Raw genomic sequence first — 27271 nt, 5'->3', positions numbered from 1 at the left:
GATATGGTTCTAATCCCAGCAGCCCTGCTTCCCATCCAGCTCCCTGCTTGTGGCCTAGGAAAGCAATCCAGGGTAGCCCAAAGCCTTGGGACCCTGCACCCGCGTGGGATACCTGGAAGAGGCTCTGGGCTCCAGGCTTCAGATTGGTTCACCTCTGGCTGTTGCGGCCGCTTGGGGAGTAAACCATCGGACAGAAGATCTTCCTCTCTGTCTCTCCTCCTTTCTGTATATCTACCTTTCCAATTAAAATAAATAAGTCTTTAAAAAAAAAAAAAAAACCACAGAATAAAGAACCAAGACACTGAAAACAGCTTTAACACATTTCTAAAACGTCAGTAAGACCATGATTCTAACAGGGGTAATGTCTAAAAAAGAAAAATAAAAGGACATATTCTCAGGCCCAGCAGCATGGCCTAGCAGCTAAGGTCCTCGCCTTGAACGCCCCTGGATCCCATATGGGCACCGGTTGTAATCCCGGCAGCTCTACTTCCCATCCAGCTCCCTGCTTGTGGCCTAGGAAAGCAGTCGAGGAGGCCCAACGCCTTGGGACCCTGCACCCGTGTGGGAGACCTAGAAGAGGTTCCTGAATTAGGACCGGCACAGAACCGGCCGTTGTGGTTACTTGCGGAGTGAGTCATCGGACGGAAGATTTTCCTCTCTGTCTCTCCTCCTCTCTGTATATCTGACTTTCTAATAAAAATAAATAAATCTTAAAAAAAAAATAAAGTTAGAGGCTAAACTTACTTAAATTTTCTGGAGTTCGGGGAATTCGGTTCCTTGTTAAGAAGGGGTTAGAAGCCAGAGAGTCAATCAGTTCCTCTAATTTTACTTCCTTTCCTTCAGAGAGCTGTGGTGAATCAGATGAAACTGCTCTGGCAACCTAAAACAGAAAAGAAACACAAAAACAAAAATGATCACACACATTGGTCTAATGTAACAAAAACCTTGAAAGAACAGTGACACTTCATAGGTAGCAGCCCTTAACTCAGCAGATGGTACAAACAACAAGCAAAAATTAAGTTCCAAGATCAAGATCACGAGGCTACAATCCTACACGATGAATTTATCTTGTCATAGATAACCCATTATAAAGGAAACAACAGATAAGAAGTTTTTGAAAAATTATTTTATTTGAAAAGTAGAATGACAAGGAAAGAAAGCAAAGAGAGGGAAAGAAAAAAATTGATCATCCATCTGCTATTCACTCCCCAAATGGCAACAGCCATGACAGGACCAGAGTGAAGCTACGAGTCTAGAACTCCATCTTAGCCTCCACACACAGGTAGCAGGAACCCAAATACTTGCCACTGTCTACGGCGACTCTTCCTAAAGCAACTGCAAGAGGGTAGATCAGAATTTAAAAAATGGGAAGTGAACCAGCATTCCAACACAGGATACAATATATTACAGACAGTGGCTTAACCCACTGTGCTCACCAGCCCCTAGACAGGAATTTCTACACAAGGGAAGGTTTAAGAGATGTTTTTACGGCACAGCGACCTCAAGTTGTTATTTGATACACTTTTAAAAACAAACAAAATTTGTTTTGGCGCTGGGGTTACAGCACAGTGGGCAAAGCCACAGTATTTGACACCAGAATCCACAGCTAAAGTCCTGATGCTGCCCCACCTCAGATCCAGCTGGTAAGCTGGGAGGGCATCAGAGGCTAGCACACATGCCAATCACATGGGAGACTCAGACCTCCTTGGTTTCTGGCTATTGAAGCTGTTTCGGAAGTAAACCAACAATGGAGGATATCTCTCTATACCTTGCCTTTCTATAAAACTCTTTCAGATAATTAAACGGATCTTCAAAAGAAAATTTTAGGGGCTGGCACACTGGTATAATGGGTTAATCCTCCACTTGAAAGCACGGGCATTCCATATGGGCGCCAGTTCATGTCCCAGCCATTCCACTTCCGATCTGGCTCCCTGCCTGTAGCCTGGGACAGCAGTGGAGAGTGACTCAAGTTCTTGGGCCCCTGCACCAGCATGGGAGATTCAGAAGTTCATGGCTTCACATCACCTCTGCTCTGGCTGTTGTGGTCATTTAGGCAGTGAACAAGCAGATGGAAGACTTCTGTTTTGCAAATAAAAATAAATCTTTAGGGAAAAAATTAAGAAGAAATTTTCCTTTATTTTACAGCCAGAACTGCAAAGAAAGGGAAGAGACAGAGAAAGAAAGATCTTTCCATACACTGGTCATTCCTCAAAAGGCTACTACAATTGGGCTGGAAGAGGCTGCAGTCAGGAGCAGGGAGCTTCATCCAGTCTCAGCCTGACTGCAGGAGCCTAAGCACTTCAGTGATCCTCTCCTGCCTTCTCAGCTGCATTAGCAGGGGGCTGAGACTTCAACCAGTACACACATGTAACACCAGCATCACATGCCACAGGCAGTTTGTAAAAAGTAACAGCGTGACTTGATAAGGAACAGGACAGACTGTGTCTGGAATCTTTTTTTTTAGATTTATTTATTTTATTACAAAGTCAGATATACAGAGAGGAGGAGAGACAGAGAGGAAGATCTTTCGTCCGATGATTCACTCCCCAAGTGAGCTGCAACGGCCGGTACGCGCCGATCTGATGCCGGGAACCTGGAACCTCTTCCTGGTCTCCCACGTGGGTGCAGTGTCCCAATGCATTGGGCCGTCCTCAACTGCTTTCCCTGGCCACAAGCAGGGAGCTGGATGGGAAGTAGAGCTGCCGGGATTACAACCGGTGCCTATATGGGATCCCGGGGCGTTAAAAGCGAGGACTTTAGCCGCCAGGCCATGCCGCCGGGCCCTGTGTCTGGAATCTTGAGTTCACGGATTGCTGGTGCCAGAAATTAAGGTCAAACTCTGCAGGCAATGATCTGTGAGTGAGCAAGAGTCCAAGGCCTTGAGGGTGAGGGTCCAAGGCCACAGAACTGTGTACTTTAAGATATCCTTGAGACAATCACATACTGGGCTTCTGTACTTGGGTCACACTGTTGCTTTCTGATCATTAAGCACTGGCTGCTTAACATCAATATGGGATATAGCTACCAATGTTTGTGCTACACCAGATTCAATTTGGCTCCCTGAGCATGCCAATCAAGATTGAGGCAGCAAGCCTTCTGTTGACCTCCTTCCTCAGAGAAGGGGGCTTCCCTCTAGCAGCCCGCTTTTGTAGTCTTTATCTTGTGTATGTCTCCTTTCTTGTTTTCTCAATTGCACACTGCCCCCTCTCCAACCCTTTGCAGGCCGCTGTGGACATGATATTACAGATGATAGCTTAACTCAGTGCACCACAATGCCAGCCTTTCAGCCACATCCTTGAACTTGACAACTCTGTATATACAAAGATGACTTTTTCTAAACCAAACAGATTCTTCCACTTTCACAATCACACTTCTATTGTGTACATTCTGACAACATATTCCTGGACACAGGAAAAAAACTCCTATACCAATACGTATGAAATCAATTTTCTTTTCAGTCTTTCAAAAATAGAGCAACTGATCTATTTTTTTTCTGGCTATTTAATCAAATTCAAACTATGCTAAGGGATGCTGTGTAAAACACAACTATGAAAAACTAACAATGGGCCCAGTGCGATAGTCCTTGCCTTGCACAGGCAGGGATCCGATATGGGCACCGGTTCTAATCCCGGCGTCCCTGCTTCCCATCCAGCTCCCTGCTTATGGCCTGGGAAAGCAATCCAGGACGGCCCAAAACCTTGGGATCCTGCACCCTTGTGGGAGACCCAGAAGAGCTCCTGGCTCCTGGTTTCAGATTGGCTCAGCTCCAGCCGTTGCGGCCGCTTGGGGAGTAAACCATCGGATGGAAGATCTTCCTCTCTGTCTCTCCTCCACTCTGTATATCTGCCTTTCCAATATAAATAAATAAATTTCAAAAAAAAAAAAAAAACAACTAACAATGAATGCTGTATTTCACTTGCATACACTAAGTTGTTAAGTCTTTAGCAATAGTATTATCATGTAGTATTCACTACTGAGCAGAACACACAAAGTGACAGATTGATTAGAAAAAAGCAAGTTAACAAAATACACTTAGTCATTTTTAAATATATCAGAAACAAAAGGAATAAAACCTTCATTTGGTGGTAATATAATGCGTTTTTTTTAAACTCTAGTTCAGCTAAGCAACAGATAATACTGACAAAGTATTTAAATAAAGTATAGTCACTGGGTAAATTCAACAAGTAATTCATGTAGTGTTAATCACAGAAATACGATACATGTAGTATACATGGAAATGTACACCATGAATTTATGGTACAAAAGGAAGTAGATGCTAAAATTATGGATGTGATCCTAAGTAAATAATTTTATACTAATTAATTTCTACTTTGGGGGAGGACCTATTATTTTGCCTTAAAGCAGATTGGTATTATCTCTATTCTTCTTTCCCTCTAACTACCCAAGTTAACCACTAATTGCATTTCATTTCTGATCCCAGTGTCAGTCAGAACATCACAGACAGTTCTGTGCACTTATTAAAGACAGTTTCTAACCTCTTCCACCAGACGCTCTTGCTCTTTTTGGAAAGGATCACTTCGAGCAGACAGAAATACTCCAGATGCACTACTTCCTGGGCTCTTTGCGATATCTGGTAACAGAGAATCTCCCACCTCAAACTCTGGCATTTTCTTAGAAATCATTTCATTTTTCTCTTTGGGAGTTTTCATCATTGCATCCTGAAGAAGACAAGACATGCAATGTTAAAACCTTGGTAATCAAGCCAGATCTTGAGGCTTTCTTCATTGGAATTTGCTGAGTTCTCATGAACACATAAAAAGCTGTTATTACTGTAAAACTACACCTAATTGACAAAGTTAAATAATTCTAAAATGCCCACTTAACAACAGTATATAAACAGAAATGTATAGAATATGCAAATAATAGGAAACATCAAGAAAGAAATTAGATTTAATTAACCTGCAATATCAATTAAATACTTTATCATAGTTTTATATGTTCGGTATTACTCGAAAAATGTAATGCAATGTACCTTTTCAAGTAGTGTAACACTGTTGTTGTCCAATGATGAGGTTGGCTGCAGCAGGTAATAGGCTGGGCTAAAAGGAAAATAAGAATAAGAAATCCAGGTTGTAAACAGAAAAGAAGTCCAGTCACCTGACGTATGTAAGTATCCTAAAGAAACTGTCTGCCCCGTATCTGTCCGTTACGATTTCACTCAATTCGTCCCGGTCATCAAAAGGCAGTTTACTCTAGGGAGGCACTGTGACAATTAGGGCAGTACTCTTGCCCAATTTGTGTATCAGCCTCCCAAGGAGGAACGTTTTACTTACCTGTTGTTTCTTCAAGTCCATACTATTTTCAAGGGATGAAATAGCTTGATAAACACTCAAACAGTTCAGTACAGGTTAAAAAATATTTACATGGTTCAGTTCACACAATTTCATTGTACATTCTTTCGGTAGTTAAGACTCTTCATGCCCAAAATCAATTTCTGCTATGCTAAATTTCTTCTGTTTACAGTAAAATCATATGGTTCTTCAGAATTTTAGTTTACCAAATTCTGTGTATCAAATACCTTAATCTCTTAAAATTCCCTTAGCCATTGGAATAACTGATGAACATTAAAACCTCATTTATCAGGGTCTGGCACTATGGCATAGCAGGTGAAGAAACACTGCATCCCATATAAACACTGGTCTTTCCTGGTTGCTCCACTTTTGATCCAGCTCCCTGCTAATGTACCTGGGAAGGCAACAGAGGATGGCCCAAGTTCGTGGACGCCTCTACCCACGTGGTAAACCTAGAAGAATCTCTGGGCTTCTGACTTCAGACTGAACCTGTTTTGGCTGTTACAGCCATATGGGAAGTGAACTAGTAGACAGCAACCACTAACTGCCTTCCAAACAAAGGCACACACACACACACACACACACACACACACACACACACGTAATATCGTGAAAGCGACTATTTGATCTTGATTTTGAAACAAAATCTAGGGCCCGGAAGCATGGCTTAGCAGCTAAATTCCTCGCCTTGAACGCCCTGGGATCCCATATGGGCGCCGGTTCTAATCCCGGCTGCTCCACTTCCCATCCAGCTCCCAGCTTGTGGCCTGGGAAAGCAGTTGAGGACGGCCCAATGCACTGGGACACTGCATCTGCCTTGGAGACCAGGAAGAGGTTCCAGGTTCCCGGCATCGGATTGGCGCGCATCGGCCCGTTGCGGCTCACTTGGGGAGTGAAACATCGGACGAAAGATCTTCCTCTCTGTCTCTCCTCCTCTGTGTATATCTGGCTTTCCAATAACAATAAATCCAAAATCTATGAAACTCAAAAGCCAGAACTTTTTCTCCTCTAGCAATATGAAAGACAGGATTATGAGTTCATTGTCAACATCAAGCCTCTTGGCATTTTTTTTTTCACAGCTAGAGGAACAAAATTAACAGCTATGTTAAATTTTTATGTATTAGTAAATACGATTTGTCAAACTTTTTAAAATTACAACTTCTTAGAATCCTTCCTTATGTTCCAACTCCAATCTCAAAATCACTATAATTACTCCACACTTATTAGGAAACAACTCAGATACAACAGGCAAAGGATCACTCATCTCCAGATTTCATCTTCATTTTGGCAACAATTTTACCCTAAATTTATCACAGCCCTCTGCAAGAGTCAGCATTCTCTGAATTAATGACTCTAAAGCACTACCGACAAATGGTGAGGACACATTCCATTTCAAGTAAATAACCTTGCTTGATAGGACAATACATGTTTAACTGTTTGAAAGACTAACCAAATCAATGTAAACTACCCTTGAAGATGGGGCTCCAAAAGTGACAACAAGTGTTCCTATTTAAATAATCCTTATGGAGTCTTGTAACAGAGAAAATCAGAAACATTTTATATCCCCCCATTTCTGATTTGAAAAATTTTTATCAGCACTGCAAACAACAATTGAAGACAATTTTAAAGCAGCCCTGGCTGTCCTAACTCTATGTAAAACTGCCTTGTCAATGAAAATAGAGGCCAGAATTCGGAATAGCAAGTTAAGCCTCTAACTTCCTTCCTGCCTAACATTCATTTACTTCTTTTTTTTTTTTTAAGATTTATTTATTTTATTACAAAGTCAGATATACAGAGAGGAGGAGAGACAGAGAGGAAGATCTTCCATCCGATGATTCACTCCTCAAGAAGCCGGGAACCAGGAACCTCCTACGGGTCTCCCACGCGGGTGCAGGGTCCCAATGCATTGGGCCGTCCTCGACTGCTTTCCCAGGCCACAAGCAGGGAGCTGGATGGGAAGTGGAGCTGCTGGGATTAGAACCGGCGCCCATATGGGATCCCAGGGCGTTTAAGGCGAGGACTTTAGCTGCTGGGCCACGCCGCTGGGCCCAAAAGCCTCTAACTTTAACACCGGCATTCTACACACACATTTGAGACTTGACTGCTCCACTTCCAATCCATCATCCTACCTATGCGCTTGGAAAAGCAATGGAAAATGGCCTAAGTCATTGGGCCCCTGCTCCCAGGGGAAGGCTTGCAAGAAGCGTCAGGCTCCTGCTTTCAGTCTAGCCCAGTCCTGGCTATTCAGCCATTTGGAAAGTGAACCAACTAATGGAAGATACTCTCATTCTTTCCTCTGCCTCTAACTTTTTCAAATAAATAAAAATATTTTTTAAAATAATAAATAAAAATAAATCATAAAATGAATGCAATGTTGCAAAGACATCGTAAGTGAAGATTTTCCAAAACAATGGGGGCTGCCACAATGGCTCAACTGGCTAATCCTCCATCCACAAGCACCTACAGCCACCAGCACTCCAAATAGGTACCAGTTCAAGTCTTGGCTGCTCCAACTCCCATCCAGATTCCTGATTGCGGCCTAGCGAAACAGTGAAGGATGGCACCAAGTGCCCTGGGACCCTGCACCCACAAGTCTTGGCACGTGGTTTCAGACCATCTCAGCTCCAGCCATTGTGGCTTTTTAGGAAGTGAAACAAAGGATGAAAGATCTTTCTCTCTTGCTTTCTGTCAATCTACCTTTCCAATAAAAAAATGAATAAATCTTAAAAAAATCTTTCACACAATAACTAAACACATAAAGAACTGCTTACACTATGCAAATATTTAAAAGACAGTATATTTTAGAATATGTCTGTATCTATTAGTTAGAACTAATCTACATGATTAGTATATAAAGACTAAAAACAAACTTCAGAAAAAAAATTCTGAATAATCTTAAAACTTTTAATCTATCACTCTGTATTTTTACTTGCTACTGTTATAATATACAATTAGAAGGGGCTGGCTAGGGCCCAACACGATAGCATAACGGTTAAAGTCTTTGCCTTGCACACGCTAGGATCCCATATCATCACCGGTTCTAATCCCGGCGGCCCTGCTTCCCATCCAGCTCCCTACTTGTGGCCTGGGAAAGCAAACCAGGACGGCACAAAGCCTTGGGCCCCTGCACCCGCATGGGAGACCCGGAAGAGCTCCTGGATCCTGGCTTTGGGTTGGCTTGGCTCAAGCCACTGCAGTCACTTGGGGAGTGAACCATCGGACAGAAGACATTCCTCTCTGTCTCTCCTCCTCTGTATATCCACCTTTCCAATTAAAATAAATAAACCTTTAAAAAAAAAGAAGAAGAAGGGGCTGGCTAGTCCTCTTCCTACAGCATCAGCATCCCATTTAGGTGCCAGTTTGAGTTTCCTAGCTAAATTTCAGATAAAAAATTCTGATTCTGGCTAGAGTGTTTCAACTTACTACCTTATTAATTAGAGCATATAGAATGAAGAGTGCTTTCCTTAAAACTTAGAATTAGGCTAGCATGACAGCATGCAGGTTTAAGTGTCCAGGCTGGGCTGCAGCACCCTTTGGCACACTTGAGCCAGTTCTGAGGGTGGGCATGGAAGGGATCCTTAGGGGTTCCTGACAGGGCCGTAGTACAAGTAAGGGTCTAGTCTGGAGACCCTAGTGGCACACATGGGGGCTGTGCTGGGCACAGGCCTGGATAGAGTTTTGGGGGTAGCCCCAACCAGGCAACAGAACCCAATGACACATGCAAGTCTGGGTCTAGGGGTGGCCCAGGGCTGGGTTGGGCTAGGCTCCAGTGTCTGCCAAGGCGCATACCAGGGCCAGATCTAGAGACCAAGTCATGAGTAGCATCCTGGAAGTCAACCTAGTGAGTCCACTCCACCTATTCCCCAATCTCAGGGAAGACACCATGGACAGCTGGTACAGCCTCAGAACTCATGTAAGCCTGTGCTACTGCCACCTTTGCTGACTCCACATGAGGAGAGAATATACTAGAATGCACATAAATGATAGGCAGGCAGACAGCTTCTCTGATTCAACAGAGGAAACTGAGTGCCTCACCAAAAGATGGAAAGAAAATCAAACTGAATAATGTTACAGGTCAAATTATCCAGCAAGCATCTAAAGCTATGGACATATCCAAATAGTGTCAGTCAGGAAAATGCGGAAGTGACACAACAAAGCCAACATCATCTCAGAACAATTAAGACTACATAAGATAGACCCGAAGACGTTCTCTCCATCAGGGTCCTGGGATGAAACCAGGGGGATCGTCTTTGTCCCCTGATGCTGAAGGGATCTGGCAGCAAGCAGTGGCACAACATTACATCTCTTTCCATACCCTCCACACCCTGTGGTCACAGGAGGGAATACAAGGTTGTTTCCCTCACCAACCTTTCCCTTACCCCTTTCCATCTCACCCACACACCTGAATGAGTCTGCAAAACCTTCACCTATGTAACAATTTAAAAATAAATCAATCTACATTGGTTTTTCAAAAAATTTAGAAAACGCTCGGCGCAATAGCCTAGTGGCTAAAGTCCTCACCTTGCACATGCCGGGATCCCATATGGGCACCGGTTCGTATCCCATCAGCTCACCCTTCCATCCAGCTCCCTGCTTGTGGCCTGGGAAAGCAGGTAAGGATGGCCCAAAGCCTTAGGACCCTGCACCCTCGTGCGAGACCCAGAAGAGGTTCCTGGCTCCTGGCTTTAGACTGGCTCAGTTCTGGCCGCTGCAACTGCTTAGGGAGGGAATCAGTGGATGGAAGATCTTCCTGTCTGTCTCTCTTCCTCTCTGTGTATCTGACTGCCCAATAAAAATAAATCTTTAAAAAAACAAAAAAAAACAAAAAACAGCGAGAAGTTATGCACTATCCCATACTGAAAAAGTTTAGAAACTGTCTTAAGAAGAAACTAAAATATGGGAGTAAAAAATTCAGCATGACAGACTAGTGTTGTGGTGCAGCGCATATGCCACTTCCTAGGACACCAGCATCCTGTAAAAAGCCAGTTCCAGTCCCAGCTGCTCCACTTGCGATCACCTCCCCGCTAAAGCAGCTGGGAAAGCAGTGAGAGATGGCCCAAGGACTTGGGACCCTGTCACCCAAATGGGAGACCAGACGGATGTCCCGACTCCTGGCTTCAGCCTGGCCCACTCTCTGCGGCAGTCATTTGGGAAGTAAACCAGCGGAGAGATCTCCTTGCCCCTGTCTCTCACTATAACTTGGCTATTCAAATAAATAAATCAAAAACATTTTAAATATGAAAATCAAATTTGCATTACCTGTTGGCTAGATCATGTACAGGTCCCAGAGTATCTCTATCTCTTCTGCAGTCAGTTTCTTGTTTCTGTTGCTTAGGTGTATCTAACAAAGCATAAAAATTAATTCTTTTAATGCTTGTACATAATACTGGAAGATCTCTTGATAGTGTATAAATTTTAAACAAAAAGTAGAAAAAAATACAGTAATATGAACACCAACAAGAAAACACAACAATTCAATTGTTAAATATTAGGATAAGTGGCAGAAAATACAGAATGTCTAATAATTGGATTTTAAATAAAGACGGCTCATTTCCAAAATATGATAATCTATAGCTTTCCAGCGTTACATCACTGAATTTTATGTTTCAATTCACAGCTACCTTTTCTATCTAAGTTGACAAGGCCCAGAAGCTACAGTACTCAGCAATTCTTAGTATGATAATTATGATGTCTGTGAGCTTATGTACTTATTCATCAGATCAAACATTTCAATAACAAACTTAAAAATGGAAAATATAAATACAAGATGGGGACTCTACCTTCCAGGGATATGTCTAGGATCAAACAGTAAAGTCCTGTTTTCTTGCCACAATATAGTAAAAGAAGCAGGTAAAGAACAAAAAAAAGACAGAGGAGAGACACCTGACCCCGACAGGGGTTGGGGAAGATGGCTTAATGGAATGAATAGAAGAATGCTGAAAAAGGAGATTGGTAACGAAAACCTTGATGGCCTGGCACGATAGCATAATGGTTAAGGCCCTTCCCTTGAAAGCACCGGGATCCCATATGAGCGCCGGTTCCAATCCCAGCAGCTCCACTTCCCATCCAGCTCCCTGCTTGTGGCCTGGGAAAGCAGTCCAGGACGGCCCAATGCATTGGGACCCTGCAACCGCGTGGGAGACCCGGAGGAGGTTCCTGGTTCCCGGCTTCGGATCGGCGCGCACCGGCCGTTGCGGCTCACTTGGGGAGTGAATCATTGGACAGAAGATCTTCCTCTCTGTCTCTCCTACTCTCTGTACATCTGACTTTCCAATAAAATAAATAAATCTTAAAAAAAAAAAAAAAAGAAAACCTTAACTATAATACAGAGAAGTTCACATTCCAGAAGCTTCTTTTCTTTCAACATGGTCACTTTCAAAATCCTTTCCATAGTTGTACACATGTTCCAGGTGTCACTGTTTAAGGAGCCAATACACGTGAAGTTGTTCTCTTAATTCCCATTTCATTTTTATTTGTCTTCTGCACCTGCTTTTTACAATATTACTTCAAAAACCTCACGGAGGAACTAGCATTGTGGTACTATGGGCTAAGTTGCTACCTACACTCAGCTGCTCCATTTTCACTCCAGCAGATAAAGCCGCTCCCAGTCACACTGGCATTACACATGCACACCAGCTCATACAACAGCTAAGCCATCTGGGGAGTAAAGCAGCAAACAGACCATCTCTCTCAAACTCCCTTCTCTCTCGCTCCCTTTACCTCTGTAACTCTGCCTTTTAAATAAATCAATAAGCAAAAAAAAGTTAAGAAAAGCATTTAAACAAATATTCCCTAAATGTAATAGGAAATTACTGATGCACTGTATGACAGGAAATGAAGAACTATTAGAGAAAAAGCACTGATGACCATCATCATCCCAGGCCATTCCAGTGGAAGTAAAGATTCTCATAATATCGGAAACTCTTCAAAAGCTGCTTTATCCTCACTAAAAAGGAAAGAATAAAAATTGTGCACACCAGACTAAATAACAGACATTTGCAGCCTTCCTGGTTGAAAAGATAGAAGAAAAGAAATTTAAAATCTATCCCACAGGTAAAATGCCAAAATTACACTAATTACTTGCTGTAGAAAAACTAAATGCATAACGAAAACTAGCCAAATGCAAGAGACAAACATGGAACCTTACAGCACTACACAGAGACCAGACAACTACCCAGAGCACACAAGCCTTCTCAAGGAAGACTCACCAAACCTGCGCTCAAAAATAAGTATCTTACTAGGAAGCAAACCATGAATATTAGCAAGTTCAACACATAAGAAGCAGAAGTACCTGAAACTCAAAGGATAACAAAAAAATAAAAAAGATAGTATCAATGCATTTAAAATCTGCAAAAAAAGAGACAATTTTGAAAAAGAAATAAATAATCTTCTAAAATTCAAAATACAATCATGAAACTGGATTTGAACTATAATACTACAATAAGGTGGAGTAATCCACCATGGGGGGAGGGCACGGGGAGGGGATGGGGGAACCTCAGAGCCTATGAAACGATGTCATAAAATGAAATGCAATAGGGCCCGGCACAGTGGCCTAGCGGCTAAAGTCCTCGCCTTGAACGCCCCGGGATCCCATATGGGCACTGGTTCTAATCCCGGCAGCTCCACTTCCCATCCAGCTCCCTGCTTGTGGTCTGGGAAAACAGTCGAGGACGGCCCAATGCATTGGGACCCTGCACCCGCGTGGGAGACCCGGAGGAGGTTCCTGGTTCCCGGCTTCGGATCGGCGCGCATCGGCCGTTGCGGCTCACTTGGGGAGTGAAAACATCGGATGGAGGATCTTCCTCTCTGTATATCCGGCTTTCGAATAATAATAAAATCTTTAAAAAAAAAAATGAAATGCAATAAATTTTTTTCAAAAGTACAATTATGAGTATTAAAAGGATAGGTCAAAAAGCAGAGTAAACATGATTAGTAAACCATAAAAAATATCTACGGGTAACTCCAGAAAAAAAACAAAAAGACAGGGCCCGGCGGCCGTGGCCTAGCGGCTAAAGTCCTCGCCTTGAAAGCCCCGGGATCCCATATGGGCGCCGGTTCTGGTCCCGGCAGCTCCACTTCCCATCCAGCTCCCTGCTTGTGGCCTGGGAAGGCAGGAGAGGACGGCCCAATGCATTGGGACACTGCACCCGCATGGGAGACCTGGAGGAGGTTCCTGGTTCCCGGCATAGGATCGGCGCGCACCGGCCCGTTGCGGCGCACTTGGGGAGTGAATCATCGGACGGAAGATCTTCCTCTCTGTCTCTCCTCCTCTGTGTATATCTGGCTGTAATAAAAAAACGAATAAATCTTAAAAAAAAAAAAAAAAAAAGACAGAAACAAGTTAAAATATGAATGAAAAATTAGCAAATAAGGACAGAATCAGAAGTCCCAACAACAGTTCAGGAAGGAAAGGATCAAAAGAATGAGAGACAAGCAGTATTAGAAGAGATCTTCAGCAACCTACATAAAAAAAAAGATAGCAAATATTAATCGAAGAAACAGGTAACAGTTATTCATATGAATTACTGTTACAAAATTGAGAGCTTCTACACAAAAACTTGTACATGAATATTTACAACAGCATTAAACACCTATTAGCTAAATGGTACAACCCCACTGCCCATCACCAGACAACTGAACAAAAAACTTGGCTGAGGTCCCAACATGGTAGCATAATGGCTAAAGTCATCGCCTTGTATGTGCCAGGATCCCATATGGATGTCATTTCGTGTTCTGGCAACTTCACTTCCCATCCAAGTCCCTGCCTGAGGCCTGGGAAAGCAGTCAAGCAAAGCCCAAAGCCTTAGGACCCTGTACCTGTGTGGGAGACCCAGAAGAGGCTCCTGGCTCCTGGATTCAGATTGGCTCAGTTCTGGCCTTTTGCGGCCACTGGAGGAGTGAACCAGGGGACAGAAGATCTTTCTCTGTGTCTTTCCTCTCCGTAAATCTGACTTCCCAACAAAAAATAAATAAATCATAAAAAAAAATTGAATGAATTCTGAGATCCAACTAAGGGAAACAAACCATTCACAAAAGTCCACGTATTAAACTACTCCATTCACATGAAAATCTAGAATACGAAAAATCCAGAATATGGAAATCTAGAAACAAATATTTTAATGGTTGTTAGTGTAAAGAGAGCACTGGAGCCATGGCAAGGAATGGTGACAGCTAAAAGATTTATTTCTTTTGAAGGAACAAAAATGTTCAAACTGGAGTAATGGTTGTATTCATCTGAAAAGCTACTTTAAGTGAATGAATTACAAGGTACGTGAATTATATCTCAATAAAACTTAAAAAATAAAAAAACAGGGCCCAGAGCCATAGCATAGTGGCTAAAGTCCTCGCCTTGAGTGCACCTGGATCCCGTATGGGCACCCATTCTAATCCTGGCGGCCCTGCTTCCCATCCAGCTCTCCCTGTGGCCTGGGAAGGCAGTCAGGGACGGCCCAAAGCCTTGGGACCCTGCAACCATGTGGGAGATCCAGAAGTTCCTGGCTCCTGGCTCCAGATTGACTTAGTTCCATCCATTGCCGCCGCTTGGGGAAGGTGAACCATCAGACGGAGGATATTCCTCTCTGTCTATCCTCCTCTCCGTATATCTGACTTTCCAATAAAAAATAAATACATCTTAAAAAAAAAAAAAAGATGGGTCAAGCATCGTGGCACCGAGGATTAAGCTACTATTTGCAACAGCAAAGTGCCAGTTTCAGTCCCAGATACTCCACTTCCAATCCAGCTTCCCTTCTAGTACGTCTGGGCTCCAGCCAGACACAGGAGACCCATTGGGAGGTCCAGGTTCCAACTTGCAGCCTGACTTTGGCCAGTGTGGCCACTTAGGGAGTGAACTAGCAGATGGAAGATCTCTATCCCTCCTTTTCTCTCACTCCTCAATTCCACCTTTGAAATACATATATTAAAAAAAAATTTTAAAAACAAGATGGCTGGCACTGTGACATAGTGGATAATGCCACCACCCATGATGTGATCATTCCTCATGGATGCCAGTTCCAGGCCCAGATGCTTCTCTTCCGAGCCAGCTCCCTACTAACGCACCCAGGAAAGCAGGTACAGCCTAGCCCAGCCTCAGCCAGCGCAGTCATTTGGTGAATGAAGCAGTCTGTCTGTCTGTATCTCTCTATATATAACTTTGCCTCTCAAATAAATAAAAGGAAAAAAAAAAAGGAAAGTAAGATGAGGCCTATACATTATACATGGATATATCCAGGAAACCTCTATAATGGGAAAACTGGGCAAGCATAAAAGACCAGACACAAAAGGCTACATATTGTTTGAGTCCATTCACATAAGATATCCCAAAAAGTCCACATTTATATGAAACAGAGAAACCCATAGAGACAGGAAGCAGATTACCAGCAACCTGGGCGGGGAACGTGAGAAATGAGGTGTAATCACTACTGGGATGGTGTTTTTAGGTTAATAAAAACATTCTGCAACTAAACTGTGAACATAATTGCACAACACTTTGAATTTACAAAATGCCAGTGAGATTTAATGGTTGAAAAGAGTTTTATGTTACATGTATTTGACCAAAATAAAAAGTGCCTGAAGAGGGAAAACAATCTTACTACTGAAAAATACTAATGGGAGAAAGGAGTTTAAAGGAGAAAAAGATTAAATAACCAACCTGGAAGCAAAGCAGGATACTTGAAAAGAATACTCCTCTCATATACTTCTTCTGAGGCAGGATCAAATGAAAGAGGAGACATAGGTGGTAAAAGATCCACAGCCTTTAAGACAAAATTCACAGTTTCAAACACATTCACCAACCACCATATTAACAACGCTAAATTAATCTATGAGTGTATGATATTTTTGCTCAAGGATGCATGTACTGTTTATCCTAAAACTTCTTAAACCACATATTATACTTAGAGCAAGGAGATTACACTGTCCCACAAAGTCTCAATTGTCATGTTCTTCACACCAAGACAACATTCTGAAGAGGACATACAAGGCACTGAGACACTTGCATCACACATCAGAATCGCTGTTTTTCAAGCCGCAGCTCTGCTTCAGATTCTAGTTTCCTACTGATGACACACGTACTTGGCTTTCTGTCACCTATGTGGAAGACCAACAGAGTTATGGCCCACTACTTTTTGGCTGGCCCAATCAGCTTTTGAGGCATAAATCAGTGAATGGAAGATAACAATCTCCGCATTTAAAACAGAATGTTTCATATAGATATATATGTAGATATATATATATCTACATATATATATACTGTTTGTTTGCTTTGTTTTGTTTTCTGCATATACACTGTGGCACAGCCATAGCATGTTAATCCTCTGCCTGTGGTAACTGCACACCAAATGGATACCAGATTTAGTCCCAGCTGTTCCACTTCTGATCCAGCTCCTGCTTATAGTCTGAGAAAGCAGCGTAAGATGGCCCAAATGCTTGGGCACATGCACCCACAGAGAGGAAACCCAGAAGCTACTGACTCTCAGATTGCACAGGCTCAGCTCTAATCATTGCAGCAATTTGCAGTCAATAAGCAGATGGAAAATTTTCCTCTTCTGTCTCTACCCTCTCTTTGCAATTCAAGTAAAAATAAAAAAAATCTTTACAGGACCCAGTATGTAGGCCTAGCGGATAAAGTCCTCGCCTTGAACGCACCAAGATCCCATATGGGCGCCGGTTCTAATCTCGGCAGCTCCACTTCCCATCCAGCTCCCTGCTTGTGGCCTGGGAAAGCAGTTGAGGACGGCCCAAAGCCTTGGGACCCTGCACCTGCACGGGAGACCTGGAAGAGCTCCTGGCTCCTGGCTCCTGGCTTCGAATAGGCACAACACCAGCCATTGTAGCCACTAGGGGAGTGAATCATCGGACGGATGATCTTCCTCTCTGTCTCTCCTTTGCAATAAAAATTAAAAAAAAGGTTTAAGAAAAAATCTTTACAAAACCCTAAGATTTATTTGGAAAGCCACACAAAAGAAAGACAGAAAAGAACAGGAAAGGGTGAGCTTACTGGGAACAAAGTGGAATTTATTTATTTTTTTGTTTATTTGAAAGAGTCAGAAGAGAAAGGGAGATCTTCCATCTACTGATTCACTTTTTAAGATTTTGTTGGCTTTTACTGGAAAGGCAGATCACATTTACAGAGAGAAAGAGAGAAATATCTTGCATTCATGGGTTTATTCTCCAAATGGCCACAATGGCCAGAGCTGAGCTGACCAAAAACCGTGAGGCCAGCAGGTTCTTTTGGGCCTCACACCTGCAGGCAGGGTCCCCAGGCTTTGAGCCATCCTCTACTGCCTCCCACGCTGTAAACGTAAGCTGGAAGGGAAGTTTAGCAGCTGGGATACAAACCAGCACACATGTAAGATCCCAGCACTTGCAAGGTGAGAAGCCATTGAGCCATCGCACCAGGACCCCACACCGATTCATTCTTCAAATGTTCCTAATTCAGGAGCCAGGAGCCACTCAGTTTCCCATATGGGTGATGGATCCAAGTACTTGGACCATCATCTGCTGCCTCTGCAGGTGTATCGGCAGGCTGCTGAAAAAAAACCACAGCAGCCACCAGACTCAAACTAGCACTTCAACATGGGATGTCGGCACTATGAACAATTCCTCAAGTGATATGCTATAACATCATGCCCCCTCCCCGCCTGTTTCCCTTCCAATACATTCTGTATCTAATATCAACATATATGGTCAACTTAACACTATTCTAGATTAAAATATTTTTAAATAAAAAATAAGGTCCTTATTATTAAAAGATAATACTAAGACAAGAGTAGCTTAAAGAATACTTTTCAAATATTTACAAATATTAGAAACCAAAACATTAGAACTTAAAGCACGGATACAAAGATGACAAATAGAATTGCTTACAAAATTTTTAATCATTTATAACATGATAAATCAATATTGCCACATATTATACTTTGAGTGTAATGAAGCATGTATGAAAAAGGAGTTAAAACGCAAGTATTTTGGTGCAGAATGTTCTTTATCCATGCAAATTCTGGGCCCGGCACAGCAGCCTAGTGGCTAAATACTTGCCGTGCATGCAGTGGGATCCCATAATGGCGCTGGCTCACATCCCAGCTGCTCCACTTCCCATCCAGCTCCCTGTTTGTGGCCTAAGAAAGCAGTCAAGGACAGCCCAAAGCCTTGAGACCCTGAACCTCGAGGAAGTTCTGGAAGAAGCTCCTGGCTCCCGGCCTTGGTTCAGCCCTTGAATATCAATAACAGCTTGCACTTGGCCAGGCTGAAGCGGGGATCTAGGAACTCAATTCAGGTATTCCACATGGGTAGAAGAGACCCAACCACTAAGCTAGCACCTGCTACCTGTCAAAGTGCGCACTTACAGAAAGCTAGAATCTGAGACGTGCACTAACTCCAACAAGAGGCAGGTGCCCTAGACAGCATCTTTGCAAAAGAAACTTATCTTTTAATTCTACTGTTTTCCACAAACTTTTTTTTTTTTAAGATTTATTTAATCTTATTGCAAAGTCAGATATACAGAGAGGAGGAAAGACAGAGAGAAAGATCTTTTGCCGATGATATTTACTCCCCAAGTGACTGCAAAGGCCAGTGCTGTGCCAATCTGAAGCCAGGAGTCAGGAGCTCTTCCAAGTCTCCCACACAGGTGCAGGGTTCCAAGGCTTTGGGATGTCCCCGACTGCTTTCCCAAGCCACAGAAGGGAGCTGGATGGGAAGTGGGGCCCCCAATATAACGAGTGTCCATATGGGATATGACGCATTTAAGGTGAGAACTTCAGTCATTAGGCTACCGGACTGGGCCCCCACAAACTTTCTAAATATACCCATACTCTCCCAGGAAATTAGTCAACTTACTGCAGTACCATCTTTAATTAAGCTAAAAGGAGACAGACCAAGGAACTCCGTCCACTTCTTATGCCATTCTCCTTGCTTTTCAGCAACAGAATGCCTTATAGCTGTGACATCTTCATTTATTTTATACCTAGAACAATATAAAACAAATTATACAAATCATAAAACAAAAACATCACAAAAGAAAATGATGCAGAAGGGGAAGGAAATAGAACTAAAAGTTCAATCAGTATGTCACATACAAATTGAATTGCACAAGTGAATATTTTTTTTTAAAGATTTAGTTATTTTATTACAAAGTCAGATATACAGAGTGGAGGAGAGACAGAGAGGAAGATCTTCCGTCCGATGAGTCACTCCCCAAGTGAGCCGCAACGGGCCAGAACGTGCCGATCCAATGCCAGGAACCAGGAACCTCTTCCGGGTCTCCCACGCGGGTGCAGAGTCCCAGTGCATTGGACCGTCCTCAACTGCTTTCCCAGGCCACAAGCAGGGAGCTGGATGGGAAGTGGAGCTGCAGGAATTAGAACCAGCGTCCATATGGGATCCCGGGGTGTTCAAGGCGAGGACTTTAGCCGCTAGGCCACGCCGCTGGGCCCCACAAGTGAATATTTAAAAACTAAAAAAAACCTTAAGATCAGAAAGTAGTTCAATATCTATTATTTCATTTTTAAAATTTCATTTCTTTTTTAAATCAAATTTTTTCTGGTTTTAAACTTCAGTTTTAATTCTACTCCAACTCTCCATTCCTAAAGGCAAGACCATATGTCCTAGTCTTTCTGTTCAAATAAAAAAACTTCACAAAAATTCATTTTAATACTAGATAAAACAACTAAAGAAATGTGAGACAAGATCAAATTACTTCATAAAGTATTATCACTCAACGTAAGTAATTTACTCCAGACAAAGAAGGTTATATTCATTCTCTCTATATCATGTTTCTCTCTGGAAGCTGATTCAATGTTTTTCAATACTCGTAAAATTTTCTAAATTTTTCTGTCAAAGCTAATAGTTACTAACTATGCAAGAATTTTGCAGAGAAAACCACTCCACTCTTGCCAAGGTAAAAAAACAGATGTTCGGGGCCCGGCAGCGTGGCCTAGTGGCTGAAGTCCTCGCCTTGAACGCTCCTGGATCCCATATGGGCGCCGGTTCTAATCCCAGCAGCTCCACTTCCCAAAGCCTTGGGACCCTGCACCTGCATGGGAGACCTGGAGAGGTTCCTGGTTCCAGGCTTTGGATCGGCTCAGCACCGGCCGTTGCGCTCACTTGGGGAGTAAATCATCGGATGGAAGATCTTCCTCTCTGTCTCTCCTCCTCTCGTATATCTATCTGACTTTGTAATAAAAATAAAATAAATCGGGCTTGGCAGTGTGGCCTAGTGGCTAAGGTCCTCCTCGCCTTGATCCCATATGGCCGCTGGTTCTAATCCCGGCAGCTCCACTTCCTCTCTATCTCTCCTCCTCTCAGTATATCTGACTTTGTAATAAAAATTAAAAAATAAAAAATAAAATAAAATTAAATTAAATTAAATAAATCTTTAAAAAAAAATAGATGTTCTAAAGTACCTCATGTGCTTCAGATCCGACAATCTCCCCCTCTGAAATTTGGCCTCTTTTTCAAGGTAGTGAAGATCGATTGCCAATCTTGCTTGGTCAGCTTGACAATGTTCGTATTTCATTACTTTCAGGGCTTCATTTAATAACTGAATAACTGTCAACAGGTTCAATTTGCCATCCTCATAAACATTTCCTATGTGCAACTAAAGATTCAAAGAAGAAAAAAAGGGAAAATTAAAGGTTAACAAAATCCACGATTACATACTATTTTTTTACCATTAAAGAGTTAAATAAAAACAAAAACAAAAACAAAGAAAATCCTCCGTCCCTCCAACATGCAACTACATAAATAACTTTAGTTCTCTGAAAAATACTATGTAAGAATTAACGTGTCACACTATTTTTCAAACTATGCAAGGAACAGCAAAATAGAATAAAAGGGCCCGGTGCACTAGCCTAGCAGCTAAAGTTGTCACCTTGCACGCACCGGGATCCCATATGGGAGCCGCTTCAAGTCCCTGCACCCCACTTCCCATCTACCTCCCTGCTTGTGGCCAGGGAAAGCAGTGGAGGACGGCCCAAAGCCTTGGAACCCTGCAGCTGCGAGGGAGGCCCAAAAAAGGTTCCTGGCTCCTGATCAACTCAGTTCGGGCTGTTACAGCCACTTGTGGGAGTGAATCAATGGAAGGAAGATCTTCCTCTCTGTCTTTCTTGTTTCTGTATATCTGACTTTCCAATAAAAATAAACTTTAAAAAAAAAATACACTAAAAATACACTAAGAAAGCATAAGCCATCCAGATATAACTATCCCATAAATAAGCAGATATAATGAGATGAAGTCTCAGTTAAAGGAAAGAGACTAGAAACACGTAGTTGGTCACATATTACCTATTTGCTAACAGGAGGCTGTTTAAACTGTGACATTGCTAACAAAACACAGATTATTTCAGAATATGAAAAAGAAAAAGAAACAGCAAAGGAACCAGAGGAGGTAAGCTGACAACAGAAGTCTGAAAAATCACACAAAAACAGATACTGAAGCTATAAAGCTACAGGAAGAAAGGGCTTTAAAAGCAATACTTATTAGCATCAAAAACCAGAGATGGAAACTTTTGAAAAGGACAACTGGCAATTAGGAGGTCATTTTTTTGAGAATTTATAAACAGTACAGTACCATTTTCCTATTAAGTAACCTAATATCCACTACACAATACAATGTAATTAGTATATAAATTACAGATAATAAAAGCCAACTGACATAAATATACACACACCTGTTTAACAATACCTATCTATACAAATGTTGACTACACAGATTCACTAAAATAAGTTGTAGGAATAGTAGAAAAACACTGCAAGAAAATAAAAGACAAAATTTTGATATAAAGAAAGTTCTGAAAAGTTTCCCAAATATCACATACTTACCTTACAAATTTGTTTCTCAATACTGTCAAGCAGAAGTCTTGGAATATTAATAGTAACATCAGTTCCATCTAAAACATATTCCTTAACAAGACCAAGAACTGAACTAACAACTTCTCTCTCTTTTTCCAAAATCTTGAGTGTTTCATTCAATGAAGCCCACAAAAACCGAACCTTTGAATACAAAAAAACACATAATTTTATACATAACTGAACATGTATATGTTCACTCCTAACAAAGTACTTCTAGAATGGTTACTGATGAGATAATTAGATAACTACATTTTAACTTTTAACAGCATTGATATTACTTCCAATGCGACATGAAAGGATTTCTTAAGGCAATCTAGCTTACTAGGATTTTCCAAAAAATCATATAGAACACCATGGTACAATTACTACTTCCTGTATGATCTTACAAGCTATGAATTTAAACTTAAAAATTGTTTAGGGAAAAAAAACAAGACAATTTTTCAAGAACAAAAAATTACATTGATTTTTTTTTAAAGATTTATTCAGTTTATTACAAAGTCAGATATAGAGAGGAGAGACAGAGAGGAAGATCTTCCGTCCGATGATTCACTCCCCAAGTGAGCCGCAACGGGCCGGTGCATGCCAATCCAAAGCCGGGAACCAGGAACCTCCTCCAGGTCTCCCACGCGGGTGCAGTGTCCCAAAGCATTGGGCCGTCCTCGACTGCTTTCCCAGGCCACAAGCAGGGAGCTGGATGGGAAGTGGAGCTGCTGGGATTAGAACCGGCACCCATATGGGATCCCGGGGCGTTCAAGGCGAGGGCTTTAGCCGCTAGGCCACGCCGCCGGGCCCAAATTACATTAATTTTGAGTGATTCGGGTTTCAGAAAAGTCAAATTTGAAAAAATACTTATCTGAAAGCAAAAAAGTCTCAGGCACATGCTAACCTACATTTCCTAAAACACAAACACCAAAATGGGCATAATATTGTGGCATACTAGGTTAAGCCTCCACATGTAATGCCAGAATCTCCTGTGAGAGTTAGTGCAAATACCAATTACTGAATTTCTAATCCAGGTACCTACTAGTCCACCTGGAAAAGCAACAGAAGACAGCCCACATAAGACTAGGAAAGGGTTTCAGTCTCCTGGCTTCTGCTTTGTCCAAGCCTGGGTGTTGCATCCATCTGGAGACTAAACAGGCATATGGAAGATCTTTCCCTCCCCTTTTGTATAACCATCTTCAAAAAAATAAAAAAAAAACATTTTGAAACAATACAAGTCATATGTGAGAAGTCATGCTCTCTGGGTAGTAACTTTATTTAAGCATTTTTATTGGAAAGGCAGATTTACACAGAAAAGGAGAGACTGAGACAAAGGTCCTCCAATTGCTGGTTCACTCCCCAGCAGGGAGCTGGATGGGAAGTAAAGCAGCCAGGACATAAACCTGCACCCATATGGGATCCCGGAGCATGCAAGTCAAAGATTCAGCCACGGAGTCACCACAGGAGGCCCATAACTTTTTTTTTTTACTATATTAATTTGGGAGCTGACATAACATGTCATCTGGTTAATCCTCCATCTCTAAGCCCCAACATCCCATATAGGTGCCAGTTCATGTTCCTGCTGCTCTACTTCCCATCCAGCTCCCTGCTTGTGTCCTGGGAAAGCGGTGGTGGATGGCCCAAAGCCGTGGAAACCTGCACCCACCTGGGAGACCCCGAAGAATTTCCTGGCTTCTGGCTTCAGATCAACTCAGCTCAGGCCGCTGTGATCACTTGGGGAGTGAACCAGCAGATGGGAGATTAATTCTCTCTGTAAATCTGCCTTTTCAATAAAAATAAATAAATCTAAAAAAAAATGGAAAATTAGAGTGTGCAGATAATCCTATAGCTGCAGAAAACAGCATCCCAAGTGTGCACCAGTTCAAGTCCTGGCTGCCCTACTTCCAATTGGCTCCCAGCTAATGGCCTAAGGAGACAGCCAAACATGACCCAAGGCCTTGGCCTGCACCCACATGGGAAACCCAGATCAAGCTCCTGGCTCCCAGCTTCAGCTCAGCCCAGGTCTAGCTGTTGTAACCATTCAGGGAGTAAACCAGCAGATGGGAGATCTTTGTCTCTCTGTCTTTCTGCAACTCTTTCAAATAAATTGAAATAAATCAAAAATAAAATTTAGGGACTGGCACTGTGACACAGCAAGCAAAGCTACCTCATGCAACAATGGCATCTCACATGCATGCCAGTTCATGTCTTATCTTCTCCACTCCCAATCCAATTTCAAGCTCATGGCCTGTGAAAACCAGCAGAAAACGGTCCAAGGGCTTGGATCCCTGCTACCTACATGGGAGACCTGGGAAAAGGTCCAAGCTCCTGCAGCCCTAGCTACTGCAGCCTTATGAGGCTCTCTGTCTCTCACGAACTCTGCCTTCCAAATATATACATAAAGCTTAAATCAAAAACAAAACAAAAAGCACTGATTCGGCCCGGCGGCGTGGCCTAGCAGCTAAAGCCCTCGCCTTGAACGCCCCAGGATCCCATATGGGCGCCGGTTCTAATCCCTGCAGCTCCACTTCCCATCCAGCTCCCTGCTTGTGGCCTGGGAAAGCAGTCGAGGACAGCCCAATGCTTTGGGACACTGCACCCACGTGGGAGACCAGGAAGAGGTTCCTGGTTCCCGGCATCGGATCGGCGCGCACCGGCCCGTTGCGGCTCACTTGGGGAGTGAAACGTCGGATGGAAGATCTTCCTCTCTGTCTCTCCTCCTCTCTGTATATCCGGCTTTCCAATAATAATAAATCTTAAAAAAAAAAAGCACTGATTAAGTTACAAACAAGGAATTTTATTGCTGGCATGAAGCGTTTTAAATCATATTGAAAATTGCTTTTGTGCAGATTTAATCCTACAAATTATAAGCTAAATTTTTATATTATTTTCCAGCATTTCAGAAGCACCCTTTTATAAATAAATAAATATATATATATATATATATACATATATATATATATCACCTAAAACAAAGGTAGAAAAAAACAGTGCTACAAAAACAATTACAAAATGAGAACTCAAGAATTCAACTGATTAGGCAAGCAGTACATATTACAAAAAAAATAAAATTGTTCCTTCAAAAGTTGTCTCACCTTTTGAATTTTCTCTTGCAAATTACTTTGGTCAACACAGGGTTCCATGCTAATAAAAATTAATTAAGAAAATTAATCATAAAAAATCACATTGTAATTTAACATCCAAAAATCTTGTTAGTCTATACACTCACCCATTAACAACCATTCCAATTAAAACCAAAAACAATATTCAGGCTCAAAGCAATAACATTTTATTAGAAGTATTATATAAAGATTCCAAAAATGTTTTAATTCTATCCTCATTTACCTAATTAACATCATTTTTTAAAATTAATGTATCTAGAATCTTCATTTATTCACCTATAAAATGCAAAAGTTAACCTATTATCTTGAACAACTTTCAGCTCTAAGTCACTTACTCTTTTACTTGATTTTGCAGTCCTATAAATTCTGATCTCAAATTTCGCACCTGCTTTACTGATAACCTGCAAGAAATCATACAAAATGACAACTTTTTTTTAAATGACAACTTTTAATTCCTTTTTCAATGAACCCAATATTTCCGATTTCCTTATCGTTCGGTCTTTAGAGACACCAACAGCCGGTTAAAGGACTGTGGAATTCACACAAATTGCCTAACACACAGGCTGCTATGAGATGGACAGCAGAGTAGAATCAAAAGGTCTATGAGACAACTCTGCTCCCTTATCCTTCTCTCACATACCTAGCAGGTTGTCATTTCAGTGTTCAGACAAGGTAAGTAAAGCCATGCCCTGCAACGCTAGCATCCTGTAAGGGTGCTGGCTAGTGGACTGGCCGCTCCACTTCCAGCCCAGTATCCTGCTGATGGCCTCGGAAAAGCAGGGATAACCAAGTGCTTGAGGCCCTGCCACCCACATGGGAGCCCCAGACGAAGTGCCTGGCGCTGACAGCCTACAGACCATTGGCCACATGCTCATCTGGGCAGCGGAGCAGAGAAAGCAAGATCTCCCTCACTCTCTCCCTCTTTGCTAACTCTTCCAAAATAAACAAAGCTTTAACAACAAATTAATTACTTAAACGCAGTTTAGTCTTAAGACATTTCTTCTGATATAATTTTGAAGGATTCCCTCGCTTTAATAAATACACAACAAAACATTTTGAAGGTCACCTTCCTTCCCCCGCAGAGGCCCACAAGACTCTCAACCATTCAAACAATATTTCAAAAATTAAAAATTCAAAAACAGAAAGTATTACATTTTTTTATAACTCTGAAAAATAAAGGCACAACCTATTCTCTGAAACTAAGAGCCTAATCTGTTTAACGCTGTTTATTGTTACACAGCACCTGACACATGAACTCCAAGAACAACTTCCTGCACGGATGAATATCTACATAAAAGAGGAACAGGCATTTGACTCAGCGGTTAAGACTGCATCACTTGTGTGATTCTCAGCTTCTCTGCTTCTGGTCTGGCTTACTGCTGCAGTGCACCGGGGAGACAGCAGAAAATGGCTTCTAAGTGGTAGGGTCCCTGCCAAATGGAACTTCAATTGAGCTCAGCCTTCTGGCTTGAGCTTGCCCAATTCTGGTTATTGAGGACCTCAGGGGAGTGATCCAGCAAATGGAAGAAACCTCTCCATCTCTCTACCTCTCAGATAAAATAAAAGTAAAGAAACATTAAAAGTAAACAAACATTTTATTAATAATTAAAAGTAAATAATATTAAAATCTAAAATAAGTAAAACAGCATGACACGAATAAATTATGAAATACTTAAAGGGTACTTTTTGAAGTACCTACGTAGCAAAACATTAAACAGACATTTTAAAAATACACTATGGGGCCTGGTACAGTAGCTTAGCAGCTGAAGTCCTCACCCTGAACCTGCCGGGATCCCATATGGGCACTGGTTCATGTCTGGAAGCCCTGTTTCCCATCCAGCTCCCTGCCTGTGGCCTGGGAAAGCAGTCGAGGATGGCCCAAAGCCTTGGAACCTTGATCTTGCAAGGGAGATCTGTAGCAGGCTCCTGGCTTCAGATTGGCACAGCTCTGGCCATTGCGGCTACTTCGGGAGTAATTCATCAGACGGAAGATCTTTCTCTCTGTCTCTC

General features: G+C 42.1%; 1 protein-coding gene and 1 non-coding gene across 2 annotated transcripts in view; both read right to left on the bottom strand.

The window, feature by feature from the left end:
* HAUS6 (HAUS augmin like complex subunit 6) overlaps positions 1-27271 on the bottom strand; it is a 46929-nt gene that overhangs the window by 8331 nt on the left and 11327 nt on the right. The window contains exons 6-15 of the mRNA XM_058672491.1: positions 25597-25662; positions 25235-25283; positions 22128-22298; positions 20711-20904; positions 19146-19272; positions 15961-16063; positions 10572-10653; positions 4994-5060; positions 4497-4679; positions 745-880 (exon numbers count right to left, since the gene is read on the bottom strand). Of these exons, the coding sequence (XP_058528474.1) occupies positions 745-880; positions 4497-4679; positions 4994-5060; positions 10572-10653; positions 15961-16063; positions 19146-19272; positions 20711-20904; positions 22128-22298; positions 25235-25283; positions 25597-25662 (1178 nt within the window). The remainder of the gene's footprint in view (positions 1-744; positions 881-4496; positions 4680-4993; positions 5061-10571; positions 10654-15960; positions 16064-19145; positions 19273-20710; positions 20905-22127; positions 22299-25234; positions 25284-25596; positions 25663-27271) is intronic.
* On the bottom strand, positions 5144-5274 carry LOC118759941 (small Cajal body-specific RNA 8). The gene has a single exon (XR_004996479.2). It is a non-coding gene; the product is annotated as a small Cajal body-specific RNA 8 (non-coding RNA).

This window comes from Ochotona princeps, chromosome 14 (assembly GCF_030435755.1).
Source record: "Ochotona princeps isolate mOchPri1 chromosome 14, mOchPri1.hap1, whole genome shotgun sequence".
Taxonomy (NCBI): Eukaryota; Metazoa; Chordata; class Mammalia; order Lagomorpha; family Ochotonidae; genus Ochotona; species Ochotona princeps.
This window is presented reverse-complemented; position numbering and strand designations above follow the sequence as displayed.